Genomic DNA, 22,470 nt, shown 5'->3' on the forward strand with positions numbered 1-22,470 from the left:
CAAAGAAGTTTTTTTTTCTCACACCAGCCTTGCTTCCTTTGCACATTATTTTAAACGTATACTCTCTTGTACTTGTTTTGTTTACAAGCAGAAACGACTTTTCCCCATCTACTCTGTCCAGCCCACTCATGATTTTAGAAACCTCAATCAGATTTGCTCTCAGCCTTCTTCTGTCCAGGGAGAACAGTCTCGACTTCTTCAATTTATCCTCATAGCTAAAGTTTCTCTTATCTGGAAACAGTCTGGTAAATGGCTCTGCACTCTTCCTAATGAATTTGCATCTTTCCCATAATGTGGTGCCCACAACTGTACATAATACAGTCTGTACAGTCTACACTTACAGATTGAAAAACATTGTTTTGCTATCATTTATCTTGGTTTCTCCAATTCCTCTACTCATTATAACTTATCTCATTTTGAAGTTGGAAAAACTGAGTCCCTCAGCTCTAATCCTGACACAGCTGGCAACACTGCTGAGGAAAAACAAGCTCGCACTTGTTATATGGTGGAAGAACTGCTGCTTGACTGAGACCAATCATTGACTGCTCCTATATCCCCATTGATTATGACAAATTTACCCAATACTTCCCAGTCTGCACTATCAACAAGATGCACTGCAGAAATTCACCAACGATCCTCAGACAGCACCTTCCAAATTCACGACCACTTACATCTAGAAGGACAAGGATAGCGCATATATGGACACTCCACAACAACCTTCAAGCTCCTCTCCAAGCCTCTAGCCGTTCCTTCACTGTCGATGGCTCATAATCCTGAAATTCCCACCCATTCCCACCCATTTTATTCATTCATGGGATGTGGGTGTCACTGGCTGGGCCAGCGTTTATTACCTGCCCCGAGCTACCTTCGAGAAGGGGGTGATAAGCTGCGTGTTTGAGCAGCTGCTGTCCACCTGTGGTAGGTTGACCCACTAATGCCTTTACAGGAGCACCCCAAATGATACCCCTTCGAACACTCTTTGTTTTGCACTGCCTGGCCTCCAAAACCACTTTTGCTCAACCCATTGCTGCTCCCACCCCTACCAATGAGTCCAGGTTTACAAAAGTGCAAGGTTCATTGTTTCCTACGGCTGTAGAGCTCTGCAGTTTCTGGGCCTGCTGCAGCAGCTCATCAAATCTGATAGGCTGGCGGGCTCTCCAGGTTAGGAACTCCTGTCCCTCAGGGAGTGAAAGACCCTCCCTCTGCTTATTCGGACCACCCTTATGCAGTGGCCTTTCTTTTTTGAATCCATCGGTTTACAAAAATATTTTGCAATGGGTTGGTGCAGGATTGGAGAGGGGGGTGCTGCAGTCAATGCTTCAACATTACCACCCCAGCCCTCAGATAAAATTCAGGCCACTGGGTCCAGTTGTGTATTCTGCAGCCAATGATCATCCTTCCACTAAAATATCTAGGCAGAAAATCACAACACAGCAGGAAATATGAGCTTTGTTTTTTTTTTCCACAAGAGCTCTTTCTGAAAATGAACCTGATGTAGTACATTGTCAATAGTAATTAGTGTGGGGTCATGGCTACTTGACAGAATTGGGGTAGCCAACATGTAAACTTGACCTTCTGTTCAAGTGTATAAAGCACATCACGAGTGTGTCAATATAGCTATTTCAACGTATTTGAACATTCACTAACACCTTTGTTGTGCATCAGAAACTCTGCAGTATTCACATCAAAATCGAACACTCTTGTGTTGAGTGATGTCAGTGTTAACCCAGAGGAAATGGCACCAGTGAGTGGCTGGCCGCCAAACTTACACAAGTTAACATTTTACTTGAATATGCAGTGCTTTATAATATTAGGAAACCTGGGTGAACAATCAAAGCCCAAAAGTTTGAAGAGAGTAGCACAGGGGTACAATAATGGCTTTGAGAGCCAAGGATTGTGATTGAATAGGAGAGGGAGGAAATTAAAGCAAGTGAGCTGATTCATGGTTTTTCACAAGGAATTCTGTGGAGAAGGCTGTCTCTAGGACAGAAGTGGAAATTTAAGGAGTACTCATTTGAAAAACAAGCCATCAGTAAACTAAAAAAGAAATAATTGTGATAAGGAAAGCCAAAGAGAGAGAGTTCAGAACATTAAAGCCTTTTGGAGACATCAGAACGAGGGTACTTCTGCAAATGATAACCCAAAAAGGCTTGGCACACCCAGCAACCACAAAAGGACAGAAACCACCAGTGATTTCCATCACTGACCTCTCCACAGTATGTGCAGTCCCTGAGAGGTGTATTACAGGTGCCAGCCAGTTGATGGATTAGGGACAGCCCCCACTGTGAAAGCTAGAAATACTAGCTTATTTGTATTGGCTTGAAGAGGTATCAAGTCCGGTCAGTGGCACGTTCCCTCCCATGCCTCAACAGTGGTAATGGATTGCCCCAGTCACTGTGTCAAATGTCACATGAATGTATAAAATCACATTAAATCCTCCTCTCAGTTTCAAGGCTGCTTATTCTGGTTGAAAAACCACGGACCAGAATATTTCATTAGATTTCCACTTCAGTCCTACTCTTTTCAACACTGATCCCAAACTGAATACCCTTTGTTTGTGGTGTTTGTGTCACCTGATGAGACCATGTATACCTTTGCCAATATAACTGGAAATCCAGATGGAAAGTGGGTAAACAGCTCCAACATAGGTAACCCCTACCCTCCGACCTCGTGCATTAAAAACCTTGTAGGGAGCAGACAATCTGGCACAGAGAAACATCCAGAAATTATATCCCACAGCAAGGGCCTGTCATACCATGGCACAATCCTCTGCCAAAGCTATAGCTAAAGATTTTTCCCTCCATAAAGAATAATGCATCAGACAAACCAAGGCAGGTCACATACCATATTTTGTTAATAGATTACAGTGGCAATTCTCCTAACTGGAGAGAATATCAAGAGCACCACCCATCCAGACAGGTACATTGAAAATTTAGGCACACTCCATAACAAAATTTAAATGATTAGAAACTTGAATACAGGCTTGACCTGAAATTGTCAGGTGAATTCTTTAAAAAAAATAGCAACAGGAGTAGGCTATTTGGCACTTAAAGCTTGTGTGGGTAAGGTTTCTATGCTGCTGGGAAATTACTCTTCATAATCCATGAGTAAACTCAGAGGTTGTGCACAATGGTTGGAAATACAGTTTACTCAGAGAAGCTAAAATCCTGGAAGTTAAACAGAAAGCGCTTTGTTTTCTGATAGGGAATCAGAATGTGTGTATAAATATATCTGTCTTGCACCACAGCTGGCTGGGTTAGTTCTGTTCATAAATTGTACTATTGGTAGTTTTTTTTTCTGCTTGTTATCTGTTTTGTGTAATCCACAACATTTATCTTTCTTTGGTTTTAGACAGCTGATGGATTGTAAGTAAATAATCACATCCACTGTTGCAGAAAAGTCTATATTAGACAGCCCTTTTCCCTGATGAAGTATACATTGTGACTGACAGTGTGATGCTTGATGATTGCGGTGGCAGGTTTTCATTTTCAATGTCTGAATATTGCCTGAGCAGAGGACAAAAAGGAAAATCTGGCAGGCTGGATCACACAGACCCAAAGGGAGAAAGGAATAAATTTAATCTTTAATAAGTAACCCCCCTCCCCCGCCCCAAGAAGCTTGGTGTTAGCCATCATTATGCTGTTACCTCTCAGTGGTGATACCAGTTTAATTCTACACAAATCGCAGCTTGTGTTCAAGTGCAAGCAACACTGCTTAGCAGTCAATTCTTTATCCTTCCAACTTAACAGCTCATTTCTTATTTTGGCCTGTCTTAATGAATGCAGTTTATTCTTCCCACTTTCTATAGTGACCATTCTTACCTAACACCAGTGTCGGCCAGTTGGCAATCCGCGCTTTTAATCCTTGGTAAAATATCTCGTGAAGGAACATGATTGTTTCACTGAAAGAAAATGTTTCAGTAACATGGAATTATTAATCTGATTAGCTAGATCAGAGGAACAGAAAACTATAAGCAATAAGTCTCCTGCGCAGCCTAGTGGCAACACTCTCATCCAGGTCAGAGAATTGTGGTTTCAGGCTCCTCAACCACATCAGAGATCTGAGCAAATAATTCATCCTGGAACTCCAGTGGCACATGGTCCATCCTGGCACTCCAGCAGCACACGGTCCATCCTGGCACTCCAGCGCAATATGGAAGGAATACTGTTGGATGTGCCATCTTGAACATGTCATGTTAAACTGAGGCCATATCTGCTCTCTCCAGTAGGCATGAAAGATAGCACTGCACATTTCAAAGCAAAGGAGTTCTGATCAACATTTCGTTATCAAACTATATGTATAAATAGCAATCTGTTACAGGCTCGATTACCTCATTGCTGTTTTCGGGTCTTTTTTCTCTATACATTGGTTGCTACATTTCACCACATTATAATTATTCTGAGACTTTGAAATACTTTGTGGGCCATGGAGTATTTTGGGAAATTATGTTTTGTTGCAAACAGAATATTAGAAGGAACACATTCAATCCAAATGACAGGGCTTGCTTTATGTAATTAAACAAGACTGGAGGAGCTTACTTGTGAATTATTTTCTCTTGAGACAATAAGTACCTGAGCAGCAGCATTATCATCAAATATATACATACAACAACTGAATTCATGTTGCCAGCTATCAACACATGTCTAAATTCTCAGCAGAAACCATTGGACACCAAAGTGCAGATAGAATGCTGGCTGATATTTTTTCTCCTCCCTTTGATAAGTCATCAGGAACCAGGAATTGTTCTTGCAACCTTCCTAGTCTGCAAGGCTCTATCCCATACTGAATGGTATAAGTACCAACACAGTCCTTGGCCCATTGTATTTGTGCAGGCCAAGAAAGAAAACTGGAGTTACACTCATTCCAATTCCATCTTCCATCGTCTGGTCCACTGCATTACAGGTTAGCAGGTGCAGGCATGGGGCGGGGGGGGGGGGGGGGGGGGTTGGGTGCGGGCCTTAAAAATAGAGGGGCCATGGAGAAGGCATGAGGATGAAGGCAAAGGTTTAGGGGCCGTAATGATGAGATTGGGTGCTGGGTTGCTGCCATCAGAAACCAAAGTTAGCGACAAATCAGTCCATTTCCACACCCACACTGCGTTGTGGCTCACAAACTGAACATTGTACATTGCCCTGTATGATATAAAGGAAAATCTGAGTACAGCCACACATGCATCAGTTATGTGTTTGCAAAACCACAAAAAAGACCAAATCACTATTACACAGGCACCAGTCAAAAATCTGGGCCACTGGATATGAAGAACAAATGGATAATGGATTGAATTGCAGGTTCAATGTGATGGACTCGATGTGGCTGCATTATAATCAGAACTAGGAACTTAATAATCTCCCAGGGCCAGAAAACTTACACCCGACATTTTAAATAAAGTACATGAGAAGATCGCCAATGCATTAAATATAATTTTACAAAGTTTTTGCAATTCAGGAACCATTCCTTTAGATTGAAATACAGCAGATGCAAATCCCTCTATTTAGGAATTATGAGAAAGGAAAGCAAATTAAAGACAGTCTGCAATTAAGGGTAGAGTAACTGAACACCTTAAAAATATTCAACTGACAAGAGAGAGTGTCACCATGAATTCGTAAGGTATGGGTCAAATGCAACAAACGTAATTGACTTATTTTGAAAATGTGACTAATGTAGTGAAAAGTTTCTGGAGGCAATCGATACATTCTCCCACTTTTAACTGAATATGAAGTTCACAGAATTTAAGGAAAATGATTAACCTGGTTAGGAATTAGGCCGAGTGATAGGAAATAAATAGTCAGAATAATTGACAAGTTCTTTAATGATCAAGAAGTTACTGATGATGTCCAATAAGCATCTTCTATAACTATTGGAAAAGTCTGCTTTTAGCCTTTCTCTCCCAGTCTTTTTTTAATTTCATATTGTTCCATAATTTCCACTGTTCTAATGAAAAAATGATTCTTTAAGTCTTCTTTAGTTATATTTATATTCCTCATGCCAGGTACTATCCTAATGAATCTCCTGTACCCTCTTGAAAGCCCTTTAATATACTTTGTAGAGTATGGATCCCAATGCCTATACTCAAGTTTATTAAGGCGTAACTAAGACTCGTTCATTCTTGACTTTTAGATATTACTTGCTTCAATGGTAACTTGTTAGCCTCTAAATCAAAGATTTTGTGCTGAAGACCCACTCCAGAAGTTTCAGCTCTTAATGTTTAAGCAACGCGTTATCTTATTAACAGCCCAGCAGAGCAACCTATGGAAAAATGGAACTTTTACTGTTGATTGATGCTGCTTCCTTGGTAAGTACCCTGCAAAGCTACAAACACATCATATTTTTAGTCATTAAAAATATTAACTGTGGGAACTACTAAATCTTGTAATTGACATTTTTACTAATAACATGTCTTTCAACATCATTCCTAACCAGTCATGAATCTTTGGGCATGGTTTTTTTTTTATAAGTCTGCAGGTAAATATTCAACAGCAGTTGATATTTTTATAAATATGTGTCAATACTTCAGCAAATATTTATTGCAAATATTTATTCAACAGTATTAAATATATCTATGACGACATGATGCTTTGCTAAATACCTGTTGAGAAAAATGCTGCTGACATCGTCATGACTGATTGGGGGCTTCTTTGAGCTGGCAGCCATCCGTAGGGGCCTTAGAAAGCAGTTCACCAGGATATACAACTGCTGGACGTACTCTGATTCTGCTTCCACCATGTTAAAGACAATTTGGTTCCTTTTCCTCATACTCTCTGCATGTGGAGAGCAAATGTAGTCCTGTACAATTGTCTTCCATTTTCGTCGGCACAGCCAGCCCCTCATGAAACTCTGAACCTATAGGTATCAATGAGAAGGAAATGAAACAAAGTCAGCTGAAGAAGTGTTAGCGAACGCACAGCTACACAGAATAATCCTGCAGCAAAGACCAGCGTGATTGTTTTATTTCACAGGCTGGCTAAATATATTTTGCAGCATTCTTGACTGGTGTCCCGCAAGCTACAAACATAACACCATCCATATTTTTGTCGCTGAAGATATTAACTGTGGAAATTACTTGATCTCATAATTGACACTGATAACTTTTCTTTCAACATATTCATAACCAGTCAGGGCATTTTGGGTGCAGATTTTCTAAAAGTTTGCAGATTCAAAATAAAATATACTTGTTATATTTTCATCCTTAATTTAGTGATGTATTTCAGTGAGAAAACATAAGCATTAAGCAGAGCACCGCTCACAAATTAAACTTTTGAGTTTTTAACATTTAATTCTTCATTCTGTGGTTCATGACAGATCAAAATCCTTTAAAAGCACTCACTAGAAATTTCTTCTGTTATTGTCCTAATTGATCCAAAACTAAATGTTAGCACAGAGGAATTCAAAGATTCTTTTTAATTCATTCAGTCTTGGGCTTTGCTGGCTGGCCAGCATTTCTTGCCCATCCCTAATTGCCCTTCAGAAGATATTCAGCTGCCTCCTCGACCTGCTGCAGCCCATTTTGTACATGGACACCCACAATGCTGATGGGAAGGAGTTACAGCATTTTGACCCTGGGACAGCGGGTGAACAGTAATATATATCCAAGTGAGGATGGTATACGGCTTGGAGAAGAACTTGCAGGTCGTGGACTTCCCATGTGTTTGCTACCCTTCTCTTTCTAGATGCCAAAGGTCACAGGTTCAGAAGGTACTGTTAAAGGGGCCTTGATGAATTTCTCTCATGCATCATCTTGATGGAATGCATTGTTGCTACTGGGTGTCAGTGATGGATGTTTTTGGATGCTTGTTGATGTGATGTCAATCAACTGGGCTGCTTTGACCCGCATGGTGTTAGGCTGGAGATGCACCCATCCAGGCAAGTGAGAAGTATTCCATCACACTCATGATTTGTGTCTTGTAGATGATAGGCAGGCTCTGAGGAGTCAGGAGATGAGTTCATCGCTGTAAGATTCCTGGTCTCTCACTTCCTCTTGGAGCCATTGTATTCGTTGGCTAGTCAATATCAGTTTCAGGTCAATAGTAACATTCAAGATGTTAATAGAGGGGAATTTGATGATGGTAAAGCCATGGAATGTCATAGAATAATAGTCAGATTCTATTTTGTTGGTAATATGCTAAGTATTTACTTGTTCATGTTTGACCTGACGCCATGATACTTCATAGGGTCAGGAGTCAATGTTGAGGAATCACAAGCCAACTCCCTCCTGACTGTATACCTCTGTGCAGTCCAGCTTTGCTGGGTCTGTCTTGCTGATGGGACAAAACATGTCTAAGAATGGTGATATTGTTCTCAACAGATTGTCTGTAAGATATGGTTCTGTGACTTTGTCAAGTTGTTGCTTTATTAGTCTGTGAGACTGCTGTCGCAATCTTAACAAATCCTCTGTGCTAACATTTAGTTTTGGATCAATTAGGACATAACAGAAGAAATTTCTAGTGAGTGCTTTTAAAGGATTTGCCACCAATGTTAACATGGAGCATTTTGCAGAGCCAACAGGGCTGAGTTTGCCATTTTCCATTCCAGAGTATAGATCTATGCCAGGTGGTCTATCTGGTGTCACTCCTTTGAGACTAATGTAAACGAAACAAAACATACAATCTCAAGCAGCCACTACAAAAACAAAAAGAATTTTTATCAAGATGGAGCCTAATGTTTTTCTCCAGTTCTGAGCTCATCAACTGATGCTTGACTACCATGTTTTTCAGGTAGTACAGATTTGGTTTCTTCCTTTTCAAGATAGCAGAAGGTTCAGAGATACCCAGCATTTCAAAAGGTCCCCAATTTCAGGTGCTTTGCTCACGGACAAATTATCAACTTAAAGTAACTAACAATGAATATCTAAAATGCAACTTTTCAAACCCAATGTGTGTATATACTCCAAGCAGTCCAAATATTCTGGCTAGGAATTTTCACATGCACTGTACTAGCAGAGTGCATTCCTGTCACAATAATACCACCAACATTGCTTCTTGCATCCAAATGTCAAACCCAGTGAAATATTTAAACTGTGGGAGTGTTCGTAATAAGAAAGCATTAACTCGTAAGACCTTTGTGGGGTCTTGTGTTTACACCTTCAGCAGGCACATTGCGTTGCTCCAGTTTACAAAGGTTAAAAGCTTTGTCTGACTGGAGACTTTTCATTTTGAGACGAGTTGTTTGACAGTCTTGACATTATTGTCTGCTGTGTTATTGGACTGCAAGTGTTAAAGTGATAACATTACACGTCTAAACCTTCAGCTCTTGTCTGCACATCCTTCATTATTACTGGGATGTCTGATGTTCCCAATCTTGTGAACGCCTTCTGGCATTCTTTCAGAGCACTGTCTGCAGTAACAGAAATGTGACCAGCTAGGTTGATAAAGTTATCATAATAATCACACACAAAAGGCACGATACAGCAAAGTAACTTACGACAGCCAGTCTCGTCCTTCAAGCAAGGCCTAGTCACAAGTAACTTTGTGCTGAAGTAATGGCTCCTTACCTTGGAGGGCTCTGATTAGTCAAACAGGTATTGCACTTTGCAGTGTATTGTGGAAGGTCAGTTGACAAACTGGACTAATAAAGGCTGTCTTGGATGCCATGGATTCAACCATTATTCCAATGTGTATTAAGTGAGTTACTGACATTAGTTTTGTATATAACGTAGCCCACACTGTGTGTTGCTGTCCTTTGAATCTCAAATGCCCTTGGACAGTTAGTTTGTCTTGAAAAGCAAAATAGGGTGTATACATTCAGGTACTTCTGACTTGGTTGAATGGCAGCCTTGCTCAATAGTAATACACAGTTGTTTCTGAATCTGCTCATTCATTTCAGCTGGTTACTGTTGCTAGCAGCATGAACCTCCAACTGATGAGATCAGCTGCAAAATCACAAGTACTAATCTCTGATAACAGAGTGTGGAGCTGGATGAACACAGCAGGCTAAGCAGCATCTCAGGAGCACAAAAGCTGACGTTTCGGGCCTAGACCCTTCATCAGAGAGCTAATCTCTAGGAGGTAAACATTCTCAGTGCATCTGCTAAAATCACCTCTTTTTGCTTAAAATATTCTTTCTGGCAACATTTTTGGAATTTTAACAGCATTTTAACTCTCTTCAGCTCAATTTTAACACTTGGGATCTATTGATTTGAATGGATTGTGATCTTCACTACATTCCAGCCATTGATTAGAGTTTCAAATTTAGCTTAAACACAGCTTTTGTGCTCCTGAGATGCTGCTTGGCCTGCTGTGTTCATCCAGCTCCACACTTTGCTATCTTACCATTAGAAAGTCTGTCTCTGCTGCTGTTAATGCCCTTAAGCCATTCATAACGGATTGTTCATTCTGTAGCAGGAATGCTTCAGATACAGATTGAGATGTATTATATTGCAGAGTGAATATTTCATGAGATTTACAACTGGGTTGAGGGCCTAACAACTGGGTTGATGATGGCTGCTTTTTTGAGTTATCACAGTGTCAATTGTCATGGTTCTCCACAGAGCCATTTGGATCTTTCCCCATTAAATCCTTGTATGGTTTTGTTTTGTCTGACAGATGCAGGAGGAAATTACTCAGCTATTAATGGAAACATTGGGCACAATCTTCTCTTCCCAGGCAAGGCTAGTGGCAAGGGAAGAGAAGTAGTAGGTTAAGTGAAAAAGTCTGATTCTTGATGACACGACCACGTGCATGACCTTCCCCCAAGACTTAAATAGCAGATTCATATCTTGACTTTGTGTGGTGACCAACTTACCTGGCAGCTACAATTGACCAAATGCATGTATCAGCCACTGTAAAACTTCGTCTTCTGCACAATACACCCTGTACATTCCATTGTCACCATTCTCCTCAACCCTTTATCCAAGCAACTTGGCACAGGCAAGCCACCAACCTCACTACAACAACATATTTTCTCTCAAACTAACCCAGAAATCATTTTAGCCTTCAGCACTCAAGCTAAGGGACACCTCCAATTTGTATGCTTCTGTCAATTTGCATGCAGCGACAGCCATGAATCTCAAGCATCTTCACAGAATGCTTTTATGCTGAAATGGATGCAGATATCTTACAAACCTTAACTTAGCAGCATAAGAGTAGGCCAATCAGTCCATTGAGCCTGCCCCCACCCTATACAATTAGACCATGGCTGGCCATCTGCATCAATGCCACTTTCCTGCATTATTTCCATATCCCTGGATGTCATTAGCCTGCAGAAACCTAGTGACCTCAATTTGGAACATGCTCAATGATGAAGTTTGCGCAGACCTCTGGGTAAAAAATTCTAAAGATTCGTCACCGTCTGAGAGAAGAAATTTTCCTCACCTTAAGTCCTGAATGACCTATCCATTTTCCTAAGGTGATATCCCATGGTTCTCAGGTCATGGGCAAGGGAAACCATTGTACAAAGGTCTGCCTGACACCTTGTCAGAATTTTATAATTTTCAATGACATCACGCCTCATTTTTCTGGAAACTGGACTAAAAACATTGACTCTGCTTTCCTCCCTATAGTTGCTGCCAGACCTGCTGAGTTTCTCCAGCACTTTTTTTTGTCCCAGTTTCATCAATATCTCCTCAACAGAGGATTCTGCTATCCCAGACATTAATCTGGTGAATTTCCACCACACTCCCTCTATGGCATGTATATCCTTCCATAGATAAGTGGACCAAAATTTTACACAATCTTCCAGGTACAGCCTCCACCAAGGCTCTGTACAGCTGCAGTGTAAGATCTTTACCTCTGTATTCCAATATATGCCAACATACTGCCTGCTTTTTTAATTGTTTGCTGAACCTGTAGCTAACTTTTAGTGACTCATGGGCAAGGACATCCAGAGGTCCCTTTGGACACCCGCACTTCCCAGTCACTCGCCATTTAGGAAGTACACTGGTTTTCTGTTTATTCTAGCAAAATGAGTAACTTCAATTCCATCTACCATGTTCCAGTCCATTCATTTAGCATGTGTAAATCAAGCTTCCTTATATCCTCCTCACAATGTACGTTCCCATTTAGTTTGGTGCCATTAGAAAATGTGGAAATATTACAATTGATTCCCATGTTGAAATGATTTACATAGATTGCCAGCAGTTGTGGGCCCTATTTCCAAGCCTTGTGGTACCCCACTAGTAACAGCCTGCCATCCTGAGAATGATCCAGTCATTCCTACACTCTGCTTTCTGTCTGGTCAATAATTCTCATCCATACAAGTATATTTACCCACACACCCCCCATCCCATGTGCTGTAATTTTACTTGCTAACCTCTTGTGTATGACCTTATCAAAAGCCTTCTCAAAATTCAAATACGCCACATCCAATGGTCCTCCTTTGTCTATGCCAAAAGTAACATCCCCAAAAATCTCCTACAAGTTTGTTGGACAAACATGATTTTAGTTTCACTTATACATTTCTACTCAGTTATTTTCTAAATGTTCAGCTATCAAAAAATCTGTAATAGATTTGGATATTTCTCCTACATTCGATATCAAGTTAATGGGTTTGTAGTTCTCAACCGCCCCTCTTCCTGCCTTCTTAAATACAATGGTTACATTTGCAACTTTCCATCAGCAGGAACTTTTCTACAATCTATAGAGTTAAAAAAGATAATCTAGATTACCTTTTTCTTTACAGAAACAAATATGCTCCAAACATGCATTAGCTCCTCCTTGAGCGCTTCACTGTTTTGTCACTAAGTTAGCTTCAAGGAGGTGTCTCTTACCCGTTTTTGCCACATCACATTCAGTCAATTAGGGTGATTTTGTGTCAGCTATAAATTCAAACCTAACTATTTCTTGTGACTTTTAAAAAGTATGATCAATAAAAGAGAAATGTTGCAACACCATTAGATCCACCAGATGGCGTGCCAGTCAATCTAGTGCCATACTTTTCGACATCACCTGTGGGCTCGATCACTTAATAAGGGTGGGTTCCCCACGTCCCAATGGTAATGTTAGAGACACATTTGCCTTCATTTGGCTGGCCACTTTTTTTTTTTGGCAAGCGCACTTCCATTCGCAGGAGGCAAGGGGAATTGTGTCCAACCCAGGAAGGAGCTCTGCCTCATAGAGCTTCTGACCAAAAAGGATGTCATCGGTTGCATCCCACACCAAGACTGGTGGCCCCTGCCAGGAGTGTTAGAGGCACACAAAGAAGGGGCCATGGACATTTTCTGAAAGCAGGTAATCCCAGCTTCTGACCAGAGCTGAGGTAGCAAGCTCCAATGAGGAGGGTGGTGGAGTGTTTGAAGGTTGATGCTAGAAGGTAAAACAATGGATTTGGAGGTGCCTCCAATTGGTACAGGGGATCTAGTAATAGTAGAAAGTCTTTAGTCATTTAGAAATTACCTTGCCTTCCAATCCTTCCATCCTGGGAAGGACTGTCACAAACTGAGACTAGAATGCTCAATTTATAGTTTCAATTTATGGTGCCATGAAAAAAAACCAGAAGACATTTGTGGAAAGGCAAGTTATTCTAATTTCCAGATATGTCTGTCTAATCTTTTCTAGGGCTACTTTTTGGTTGAGACACACATTCTGTACAGCTGAGGTACTTTGAGTTGCAAAAACTAACCCTTCCTGTACAGGGGTATATTTAAGGAAAAAGACCAGTTAGTAAGGCTTCCATAAATATGCGTGGACCATTTAACATATTTTATATTCTAGATATGTTTAAATCACCTCTACAAATGAATATTCAAGCAAATAAAAATTCTAGTAATTTGATGTCACAACATGAAGAATCTTTCATGGTTATGATATTAAATATCTGCTAAATAGTGATTAATTCAAAATAATAACCTCTGCAGTCAATTATTCATATCATCAGATTCATAGCATCATTTGACGTAACGGAGAAACTTGAAAATGTCATTTTGTTTCAATTTTTAACTAAATTTCTCCACATTTGTTTCATTATTATATTACCTTTTTAATCTTTTTAATGTCTGGGTCTTCATCCTCGGCATTTCCTTGGTAAGGTCGCATCCGTTCTTTTGTTTTGTTCACAGCAACAATCTTAGTAAAAGAATAATAATCATAATCAGTTAATAAATCAGTATGTTCAGTCAGTTCCCAGGTTGTGCAGTTCTGAGGAAGGGTCATCAGATCTGAAACATTAACTCTGAATTTTTTTCTTCACAGATGCTGCAGGACCTGCTGAGCTTTTCCAGCAACTTCTGTTTTTGTTCCATTTATGAAAGCTGTAGCTCTTTCCCAGTAGAACATTATGGCCGGACAATATCTTAGATGCAAGGTTATTCGCTCCCCTGCAGCAAACTTCACAGGTTATTTTCTGCTCTTTCTACCATCAAAGTTTTCACCAAAGGTCCATGCAGTTGAACTGTTATGGATTTAAATAGCTTTTCACACATTGTTAAACAGCCTATAGAAGGATCTGCTCTGAATCAATTTCAAAGCATCATTTCAATGAGTGATTAAACATTACATCTGAAGGAAAGAATGCAGGGCTACGGGGTAAGGGCAGCGGAATGTGACAACCTGAATGCTCTTTCAAAGTCAACACGGGCATGTTGGGCCAAATGACTTCCTTCTGTAGCTGTAATCATTCTATGATTCTATGAATTCATATTTAGAACGTAGAACATTACAGCACAGTACAGGCCCTTCGGCCCTCGATGTTGTGCCGACCTGTCATACCGATTTCAAGCCTATCTAACCTACACTATTCCATGTACGTCCATATGCTTATCCAATGACGACTTAAATGTACCTAAAGTTGGCGAATCTACTACCGTTGCAGGCAAAGCGTTCCATTCCCTTACTACTCTGAGTAAAGAAACTACCTCTGACATCTGTCCTATATCTTTCACCCCTCAATTTAAAGCTATGCCCCCTCGTGCTCGCCGTCACCATCCAAGGAAAAAGGCTCTCCCTATCCACCCTATCTAACCCTCTGATTATTTTATATGTTTCAATTAAGTCACCTCTCAACCTTCTTCTCTCTAATGAAAACAGCCTCAAGTCCCTCAGCCTTTCCTCGTAAGACCTTCCCTTCATACCAGGCAACATCCTAGTAAATCTCCTCTGCACCCTTTCCAAAGATTTCACATCCTTCTTATAATGCAGTGACCAGAACTGTGCATAATACTCCAAGTGCGGCCGCACCAGAGTTTTGTACAGCTTCACCATAACCTCTTGGTTCCGGACTCGGTCCCTCTATTAATAAAAGCTAAAACACCGTATGCCTTCTTAACAGCCCTGTCAACCTGGGTGGCAACTTTCAAGGATCTGTCTACATGGACACCGAGATCTCTCTGCTCATCTACACTACCAAGAATCTTACCATTAGCCCTGTACTTTGCCTTCCGGTTACTCCTACCAAAGTGCATCACCTCACACTTGTCTGCATTAAACTCCATTTGCCACCTCTCAGCCCAGCTCTGCAGCTTATTTATGTCTCTCTGCAATCTACAGCATCCTTCATCACTATCCACAACTCCACCGACCTTAGTGTCGTCTGCAAATTTACTAACCCATCCTTCTACGCCCTCATCCAGGTCATTTATAAAAACGACAAACAGCAGTGGACCCAACACCGACCCTTGCGGTACACCACTAGTAACTGGTCTCCAGGATGAACATTTCCCATCAACTACCACCCTCTGTCTTCTTTCAGCAAGCCAATTTCCGATCTGATTTAGCTACATTCGATTAGTATTTCCTACCCAATTCAGCCTGCTCTTTGTGAAATATCAGTCAATTTCAACTAATGTTTGCAGTCACTGAGGGGTATAAAGATATACATAATCCTACCAAACCACTGGACCATTGTCTAATCAGTGAGCAAGACATTTGGTTTAACCTGACCATCACCACACCTCAAGCAAGGGAAGAAGTTGAGAAGGACAGTCTTTCATGGTATCCTTAGCCAATGTGGGAATTGAAACCACATTGCTGACATCACTCTGCACTGCAAAATCAAAACTCCAGCCCAGTAAGTCAACCAAATCTCTAAAGAACCATAAACACAAGATATAGAAAGAGAGAACATCCTCAAGGTTCTCAAGAGAGAATATGGGAGTCGCAAGGTGCTGGAGATCATTTCCAATTTCACGACAGAAGCAGAATCCATATGAACATTCAACATGGGATGGCATTCAAGATAGGTGAGGGAGAAGTGAACGAAAGGATCTTGGAGAGTTTCGGTAAATGCAGTTAGAAGTGCTTGCTTATGGAGTGGTATATCTGGGACAGGCACATTGGACTGAATGGTCTGTTCTTGTGTTATAATTGCCACATGTCTATGTATGACTGTTCTAAATTAGGAATGTACAAACAGCTATGGAGTATTTATTCCTTTGAGCCTTTAGTACCATTCAATGGGATCATGGTTGATTTGCAACTTAATTCCACATACTCACCTTTAAACCTTACTCCTCAATAGCTTTTGTTAACAAAAATCTATGAACCTCAGACTGAAACTGAACAACTGATTGTGTATCAATTGTAATTTCTGGAAGGGAGCTCCAAATCTGAATCCAAATCCAAATTTGCTTTCTAAAAGTTGTTCAAAACTTCACTTCTGAAGGATCTCGACTGAAGTTTTAGTCAATGCCTGCTCCTAGACTTGGTTCCAGCATAAATAAATTCTAGCTACCTTCCTTGTTCCACTTGACATAGAGTCATAATGCACAGAAACAGGCCCTTCAGCCCCACTTGTCCATGCTGGCCAGGTTTCCCAAACTAAACTAGTCCCATTTGCACGCTTTGGCCCATGCTGCTCTAACCTTGCTATTCATGTGCCTTCCAAATGTCTTTTAAATATTGTAAGTGAACCTGCATCTACCATTTTCTCTGGTGGTTCACTGCACATACCCTCCAAACTCTGCGTGTAAATGTTACCCCTCAGGTCCCTTTTAAATCTTACCCCTCTCACCTCAAACTCGTGCCTTCTCATTTTTGAGCCCTCATACCCTAGGGAAAAGATCTTTGCTATAAACCTCAGTAAGGTCACTCCTCAACCTCCTACAATCCAGTGAAAAACGTCCAAGCCTATCTAGCCTCTGTATAACTCAAACCCTCCAGACCCAGTAATTTTTTTGTAAATCTTTTCTGCACCCTCTCTAATTTAATACTATCCTTCCTGTAGCATGGCAACCAGAACTGTACACAGTATTCTAAAATGGCCACACTAACACCTCTTAAAATTCCCAAATTCCTAATTATCTTGTAACATTTCTATGGAATATGATACTATTCTGTTTAGTCTCTCCTCATATTTTAACAATTAGAATCCAGGTATAATTCTGGTACATTGACACTGCCCTCTTTCCTAATAAGGGCAATAAATTCTATCAACATTCTGTATGGTGCTGCTCACAGTATTCTAGGTTTGGTCTAATTAAGGCTTTGTACAGCTGAAGCATGACTTCTACTCCCTTGTATTGTACTTCTCTAGACAGGAAAGCCAATGTTCTATTCTCCATTACGATATTTTCTACACAACTGATGACATTTAATGGTCCTGGTATATGTTTGGGCCTCCACTATTTCTAGTTTTCTGCCATTTAAAAGTATTCCATTTCATTCTCTGTAGATTCCATTCGCCCACATTCATTTGAAATCCACTTTGCCTGTTTTTAAAAATTTAATTAATCTGTGTTTCTTTGTGATATTATGCTACCTGAGATGAACAGAAATTTATTTTCTCAAGGGTTTGTCAATCTTTGGTATTCTCTTGAACCCAGAGCTGTAGATGCTCCATTGTTGAATATATTTAACAACGGTATTAAAAGATTTTTGGTCTGTCGGGAAATCGAGCATTTGGGAAAGTGGAGTTGGGGCAGAGATCAGATATGAAGGTATTGAATAGTAGAGTAGACTGAAGGTCCTATATGCTGTACTCTTGGTCTTCGTTCTTATATATTCTTGTTTCAGGGAGAGATGGCCAATTGGATACAAAATTGGCTTGATGGTAGAAGACAGAGGGTTGTTATTCTTTAAATGTGTAATTGCACTCTCCTCTGCCACTTCCTCTGGCAGCTCATTCCATACATACATCACCCGCTATGTGGAAAGCTTGCCCCTTATGTCCCTTTGTGACGTTATGGTGCCATCTTCACAGTTTGCAATGCTGTATACCTTTCCAATATCAGCAAATATGGCTATACGGTTTTCTACTACATCATCTAAATTGTGAATAAATACGATCAGAAGTTGAGGGCCCAACTCAAATTTCATTGGACACCTATGTCTTGTTCATTATCTCTACAATCTGTCTCCTAGCTTTCAATGAATCTCCTTCCCAGTCAATAATTTTGTCCAATCCTTGAATTTCAAGTTTTGCTAACAGAAACATCTGATGGACTTGATGAAATACATTCTGAAGTATTTACAGATAACATCCAATGTCATTTCCAACATGCACACTAGAAACAAGAGTAGGCCACTTGTCCTTTCAAGCTGCTCTACTATTCAACAAAATCAAGGTGGATCTGATTTTGACCTCAGCTCTACATTCCTGCATATCCCTGACAATCTTTCATCCCCTTAATAATCAAGAATCCACATACCCCGGCATTGAAATATTTAAATATTCTGCATCCGTTGCCTTTTGAGAAAGGGAATGCCAATCACAACCCCCTTCAATAAAAATTTGTTTCCTCATCCCGGTCTTAAATGGACAACTTCTTGTCTTTAAATTACGACACCCCCCCCCCCCCCCCCCACCCCCCCGTTCCAGATTCTCCAACTACAGAAAACATCCTTTTCACATTCACCTGGTCAAGTTCCTTCAAGATCTTACATATGTTTCAATTAAGTCACCTCAGACTCTTCTAAACTCCAGAGGAGACAGGCCTAACCTGCCTCGCCTTCCCTCAAATGGCAGTCTATTCACTCCAGGTTTTCCTCCATTCATTCCTTCAGTCATTCCTTCAAAATAAAAACGATCAGGTTTGTTAAGAATGAAATATATTTTACAAATAAAAATTGACTTCAGTTAAAAATGTTCAAGTTCACTAATATCCTGAATTATAGACTTTAGGAATTAGTATTATTTGATTGATTGGACCATCTTACATGTTATTAAGTTTTATTCTTTCTGCAAATTTCTTGACTACTTCTGACTCCAACAAACAGGACAGATGCCACTACTGCTCATTTTGTAATCATGTGTATATAGACTCCTCTCAAGTGAACACTTCAATCTATTCAAGTCTATTTCCTTTGACTTCCCAGAATAGTACAGAATAATTTCAAGTGAAGTTCCCAAGCATAAAACCGAAATTAAACTGCAAAATTGTATTGTTTTATCTTGATAATTAAATTCTGCACTGCACTATTGACCGAAGTTGGCACTGTATATCCAGATTGCTATCAGGAGACTGAAAAAAGTTTTAATTCTGATGATTCACTGTTTTAATTCACTCTAAAATTCATTCAGAGTCAATATTCTAACATATCAGCTGCCACTTTTTTATTGCAAGCCTTTTTAATGGGACTAACATTTACAATTGGATACCATTATCAATATTCTGCCCTTGTTATTTGTCCCTTAAGCTGATAATTTCATCCATTGATCAACTTAACAGAACAAATACGACATTTGACATAGATGTAATATGTTGAATTATTTAATAAAGGAAACATTGTTTCAAATGAATTTGAAAAATTCCTATTAATTATATTATAACCAAATCCTGAATGTTGAGAACTACTTAATGTCGATAACGTGATTGTGCATGCGAAGATAGTTTTGCAATTTTTGACAAACGCTGTTTAGTTTTGTTCACAGGAGAAAAGCAAGCTGGAGGAACAACACCCCAACTTTCGTCTGGGAACTCAAAACTGAGTTTAATAATTTTGGAATGTGAACATTCTTCTCCATGTTCATGATCCACTCTGTACCCCACATCCTGCTCTGTATGGGCTGCTCTCAGCACAAGCAACCCATTTTCAAAAATTCACACCTCCTGTTAGAAACCATTCGGCATTTATTTCTCTCCCTGCTTGTAGTTAGGGATCTCTTTGTCTGCTTCTCTTTTTATCCTCACACACTTTCTTCTGGGCACCGTCTCCATCTATTTGACTCACCCCTCAACATCACCACCCCTTCCCCCATGCCCACCCCTTGTCATCAGTCTAAATACCACCAGTTACCAGTACCACCATTTCTGACAAAGAGACACTGGACTTGAAATATTAATATTGTTTTTCTCTCTACAGATGCCTTCAGATCTATGGTGTAACTCGTCTTGTCCACAACAATAACAATACATCTGGAGCAGAAATTGGTGGAATCCAGTCTGTGTTTAGACCTGGATAGAAATGAGAGGGAATTTTTCTTAAGAACAGCCTTGATTGATATGAAGAGGTCAACATAAATGCTTGGATACGTTTCGCATATTATGAAAAATATGATCAATTGTGTTATCACCAGAAGCTGATAAACATGTTGCTGTAATTGATGTTTGAGCAGCATCAACTGAACTGGAAGCTGAACTACAGACACTGCAATGAATCAGGAAGGGGCAAAGTTATCAGGATTCTTTATACTAGATGATTTGGTCAGAAACTGTAGAGTGTGACTGCAAGTGAGAAAGCTCAAGGGTCAAAGAGGGCAGGAAGTTCAGCTTTTGCAATTGTCCAAGAGTTTTGTGGCTCTTTCAGCTCATTTGGGTAAAAGTAAGGGGGAATGAGCTGACTGACTATGATCTTTGAAGCACTGATTTTTAATTTAGTGCCTAGCTCCTCATAGTGATTGCACTGAATCTCTTTCTTTGTCCTTTCAAGTACAATAAGCCATTCAAGAGAAGGGAGTAAGGAGGAGTGTACCAATAGGGAACAATGGCAGGGGTGCAGGGGGATGGTGTGTGGATTGATGTGATTCTCTGCAGAAAAATCTAGAGGGCAATGTTGCTTGCATGTGCTAAGATTCTGGACATCTGCTCATGACCAGAGAGGAACCTGCAATGGAAAGAGGAGGATCCAGTCATCATAGTCCATGTAGGTCTTACTATGTAGGTAGGACAAAGAAAAAGATTCAGCATAGTCCGCCTGAGAAGCTAGGTGCTAAATTAAGAAGCAGAACCTCAACAGTCATAATCTCAGGATTATTCGGTGAGCCATGTACAAATTAACATCAGATAAATCAGACTAGTGGGCTGTATGTGTGGATCAAGACGAGTGTGGGAGAAGTGGACTCTGGTTCCCAGGGCAATGGCGACTATAATGGGGAAAGTGGGATCTGCACCTGTTGGAACAGTGTCCACCTGAACCGTGCTGGGGCTGGTGTTCTTGCCAATGACATGAGGAAGAAAGTAGATAGAATTTTAGGCTAAATAGTGGGGGAAAAGGGGCCAATTTGGGAAAATGTGATAAGTCAAAGCGTAGAAGTCAAGGCCAGTGAGATGAGAATTAATATGGGAAATAATAGAGTCAATAAGAGGAAGAGGGATAGAGTACAAATCTATGAGTAAACCAACTGATAAGATGAGAATTTACAAAAACAATTAAGAGTTTAAAGATAAAGGCTCTATATCTGAGTGCACGTAATATTCAAAACAAAACAAATCAACTGAAAGCACAAATTCAAAAAGTAAGTGCTATCTGGTACCCATTACAGATCCATGACAACAGAATGACAGATGGAAATGTGAATCTTACGGGGTGCAGGACGTTTAGGAAGGACTGAAAACTAAGAAAAGGTGATGGGGTAGTCCTGTTCCCAAGGGCACATCAATTCTTTGAAAAAAAATTGTACCTGCAATGATCAAAGAATTGTTGTTCTCTGCTTTATATGGTCTCTTCACAACAATATAGGAAGGTGTATCCTTACAAGTTTGGCTTCAGTATATAACAGAGCTTTGGTAAGAGAATAGCTGGAGCACTGGAGATAATGGTTCTAATGAAGGGTCTAGGCCCGAAACGTCAGCTTTTGTGCTCCTAAGATGCTGCTTGGCCGGCTGTGTTCATCCAGCTCCACACTTTGTTAGCTGGAGCACTGGGTGCAGTTTTGGTGTCCGCATTTAAGGGACAATATACTTGTACTGGAGGTTGTACATTGAAGCTTCAATGGATTGGTCCCTGGAATGAGAGAATTGTCCTGTAATGACCTGGTGAGTAACTTGACTCCAGATTCTATATGGTTTAGAAGATGAGGGTTATTCTTGTAGAAATGTGTGTTCAGGGGTGTGTGGGTTATAGGGGGATGGGTCTGGGTGGGATGCTTCAAGAGGCGCTGTGGACCCGTTGGGCCGAAGGGCCTGTTTCCACACTGTAGGGAATCTAATCTAATCTAAAATGTACAAGATTCTGAGGAGGTTTGATAGAGTAGGTATTGAAGGATTGTTTCTGCTGATCAGGCAACCCAAAACTTTGGGCGTACTCTTGAGGGTTTGATCATTTAAGACTGAGATGAATAGAAATGTATTTCCTCAAGTGCTTGTCAATCTTTGGAATTCTCTTGCTCCAAGAGCTATAGGTGCTCCGTTGTTGAATATATTTAACAACAGGGTTGAAAGATTTTTGG

The 22,470-nt window shown here is 40.3% G+C and overlaps 1 protein-coding gene across 5 annotated transcripts in view; it reads right to left on the reverse strand.

The window, feature by feature from the left end:
• Positions 1 to 22,470, reverse strand: part of rasgrf2b (Ras protein-specific guanine nucleotide-releasing factor 2b) — a 250,703-nt gene that overhangs the window by 148,889 nt on the left and 79,344 nt on the right. For all 5 annotated transcript variants that reach the window (XM_059644773.1, XM_059644772.1, XM_059644776.1 and 2 more), the window contains 3 exons: positions 13,905 to 13,994; positions 6,587 to 6,840; positions 3,822 to 3,901 (listed from right to left, as the gene is read on the reverse strand). In XM_059644773.1, the coding sequence (XP_059500756.1) occupies positions 3,822 to 3,901; positions 6,587 to 6,840; positions 13,905 to 13,994 (424 nt within the window). The remainder of the gene's footprint in view (positions 1 to 3,821; positions 3,902 to 6,586; positions 6,841 to 13,904; positions 13,995 to 22,470) is intronic.

The sequence above is a fragment of the Stegostoma tigrinum genome, chromosome 3 (assembly GCF_030684315.1).
Source record: "Stegostoma tigrinum isolate sSteTig4 chromosome 3, sSteTig4.hap1, whole genome shotgun sequence".
Classification (NCBI taxonomy): domain Eukaryota; kingdom Metazoa; phylum Chordata; class Chondrichthyes; order Orectolobiformes; family Stegostomatidae; genus Stegostoma; species Stegostoma tigrinum.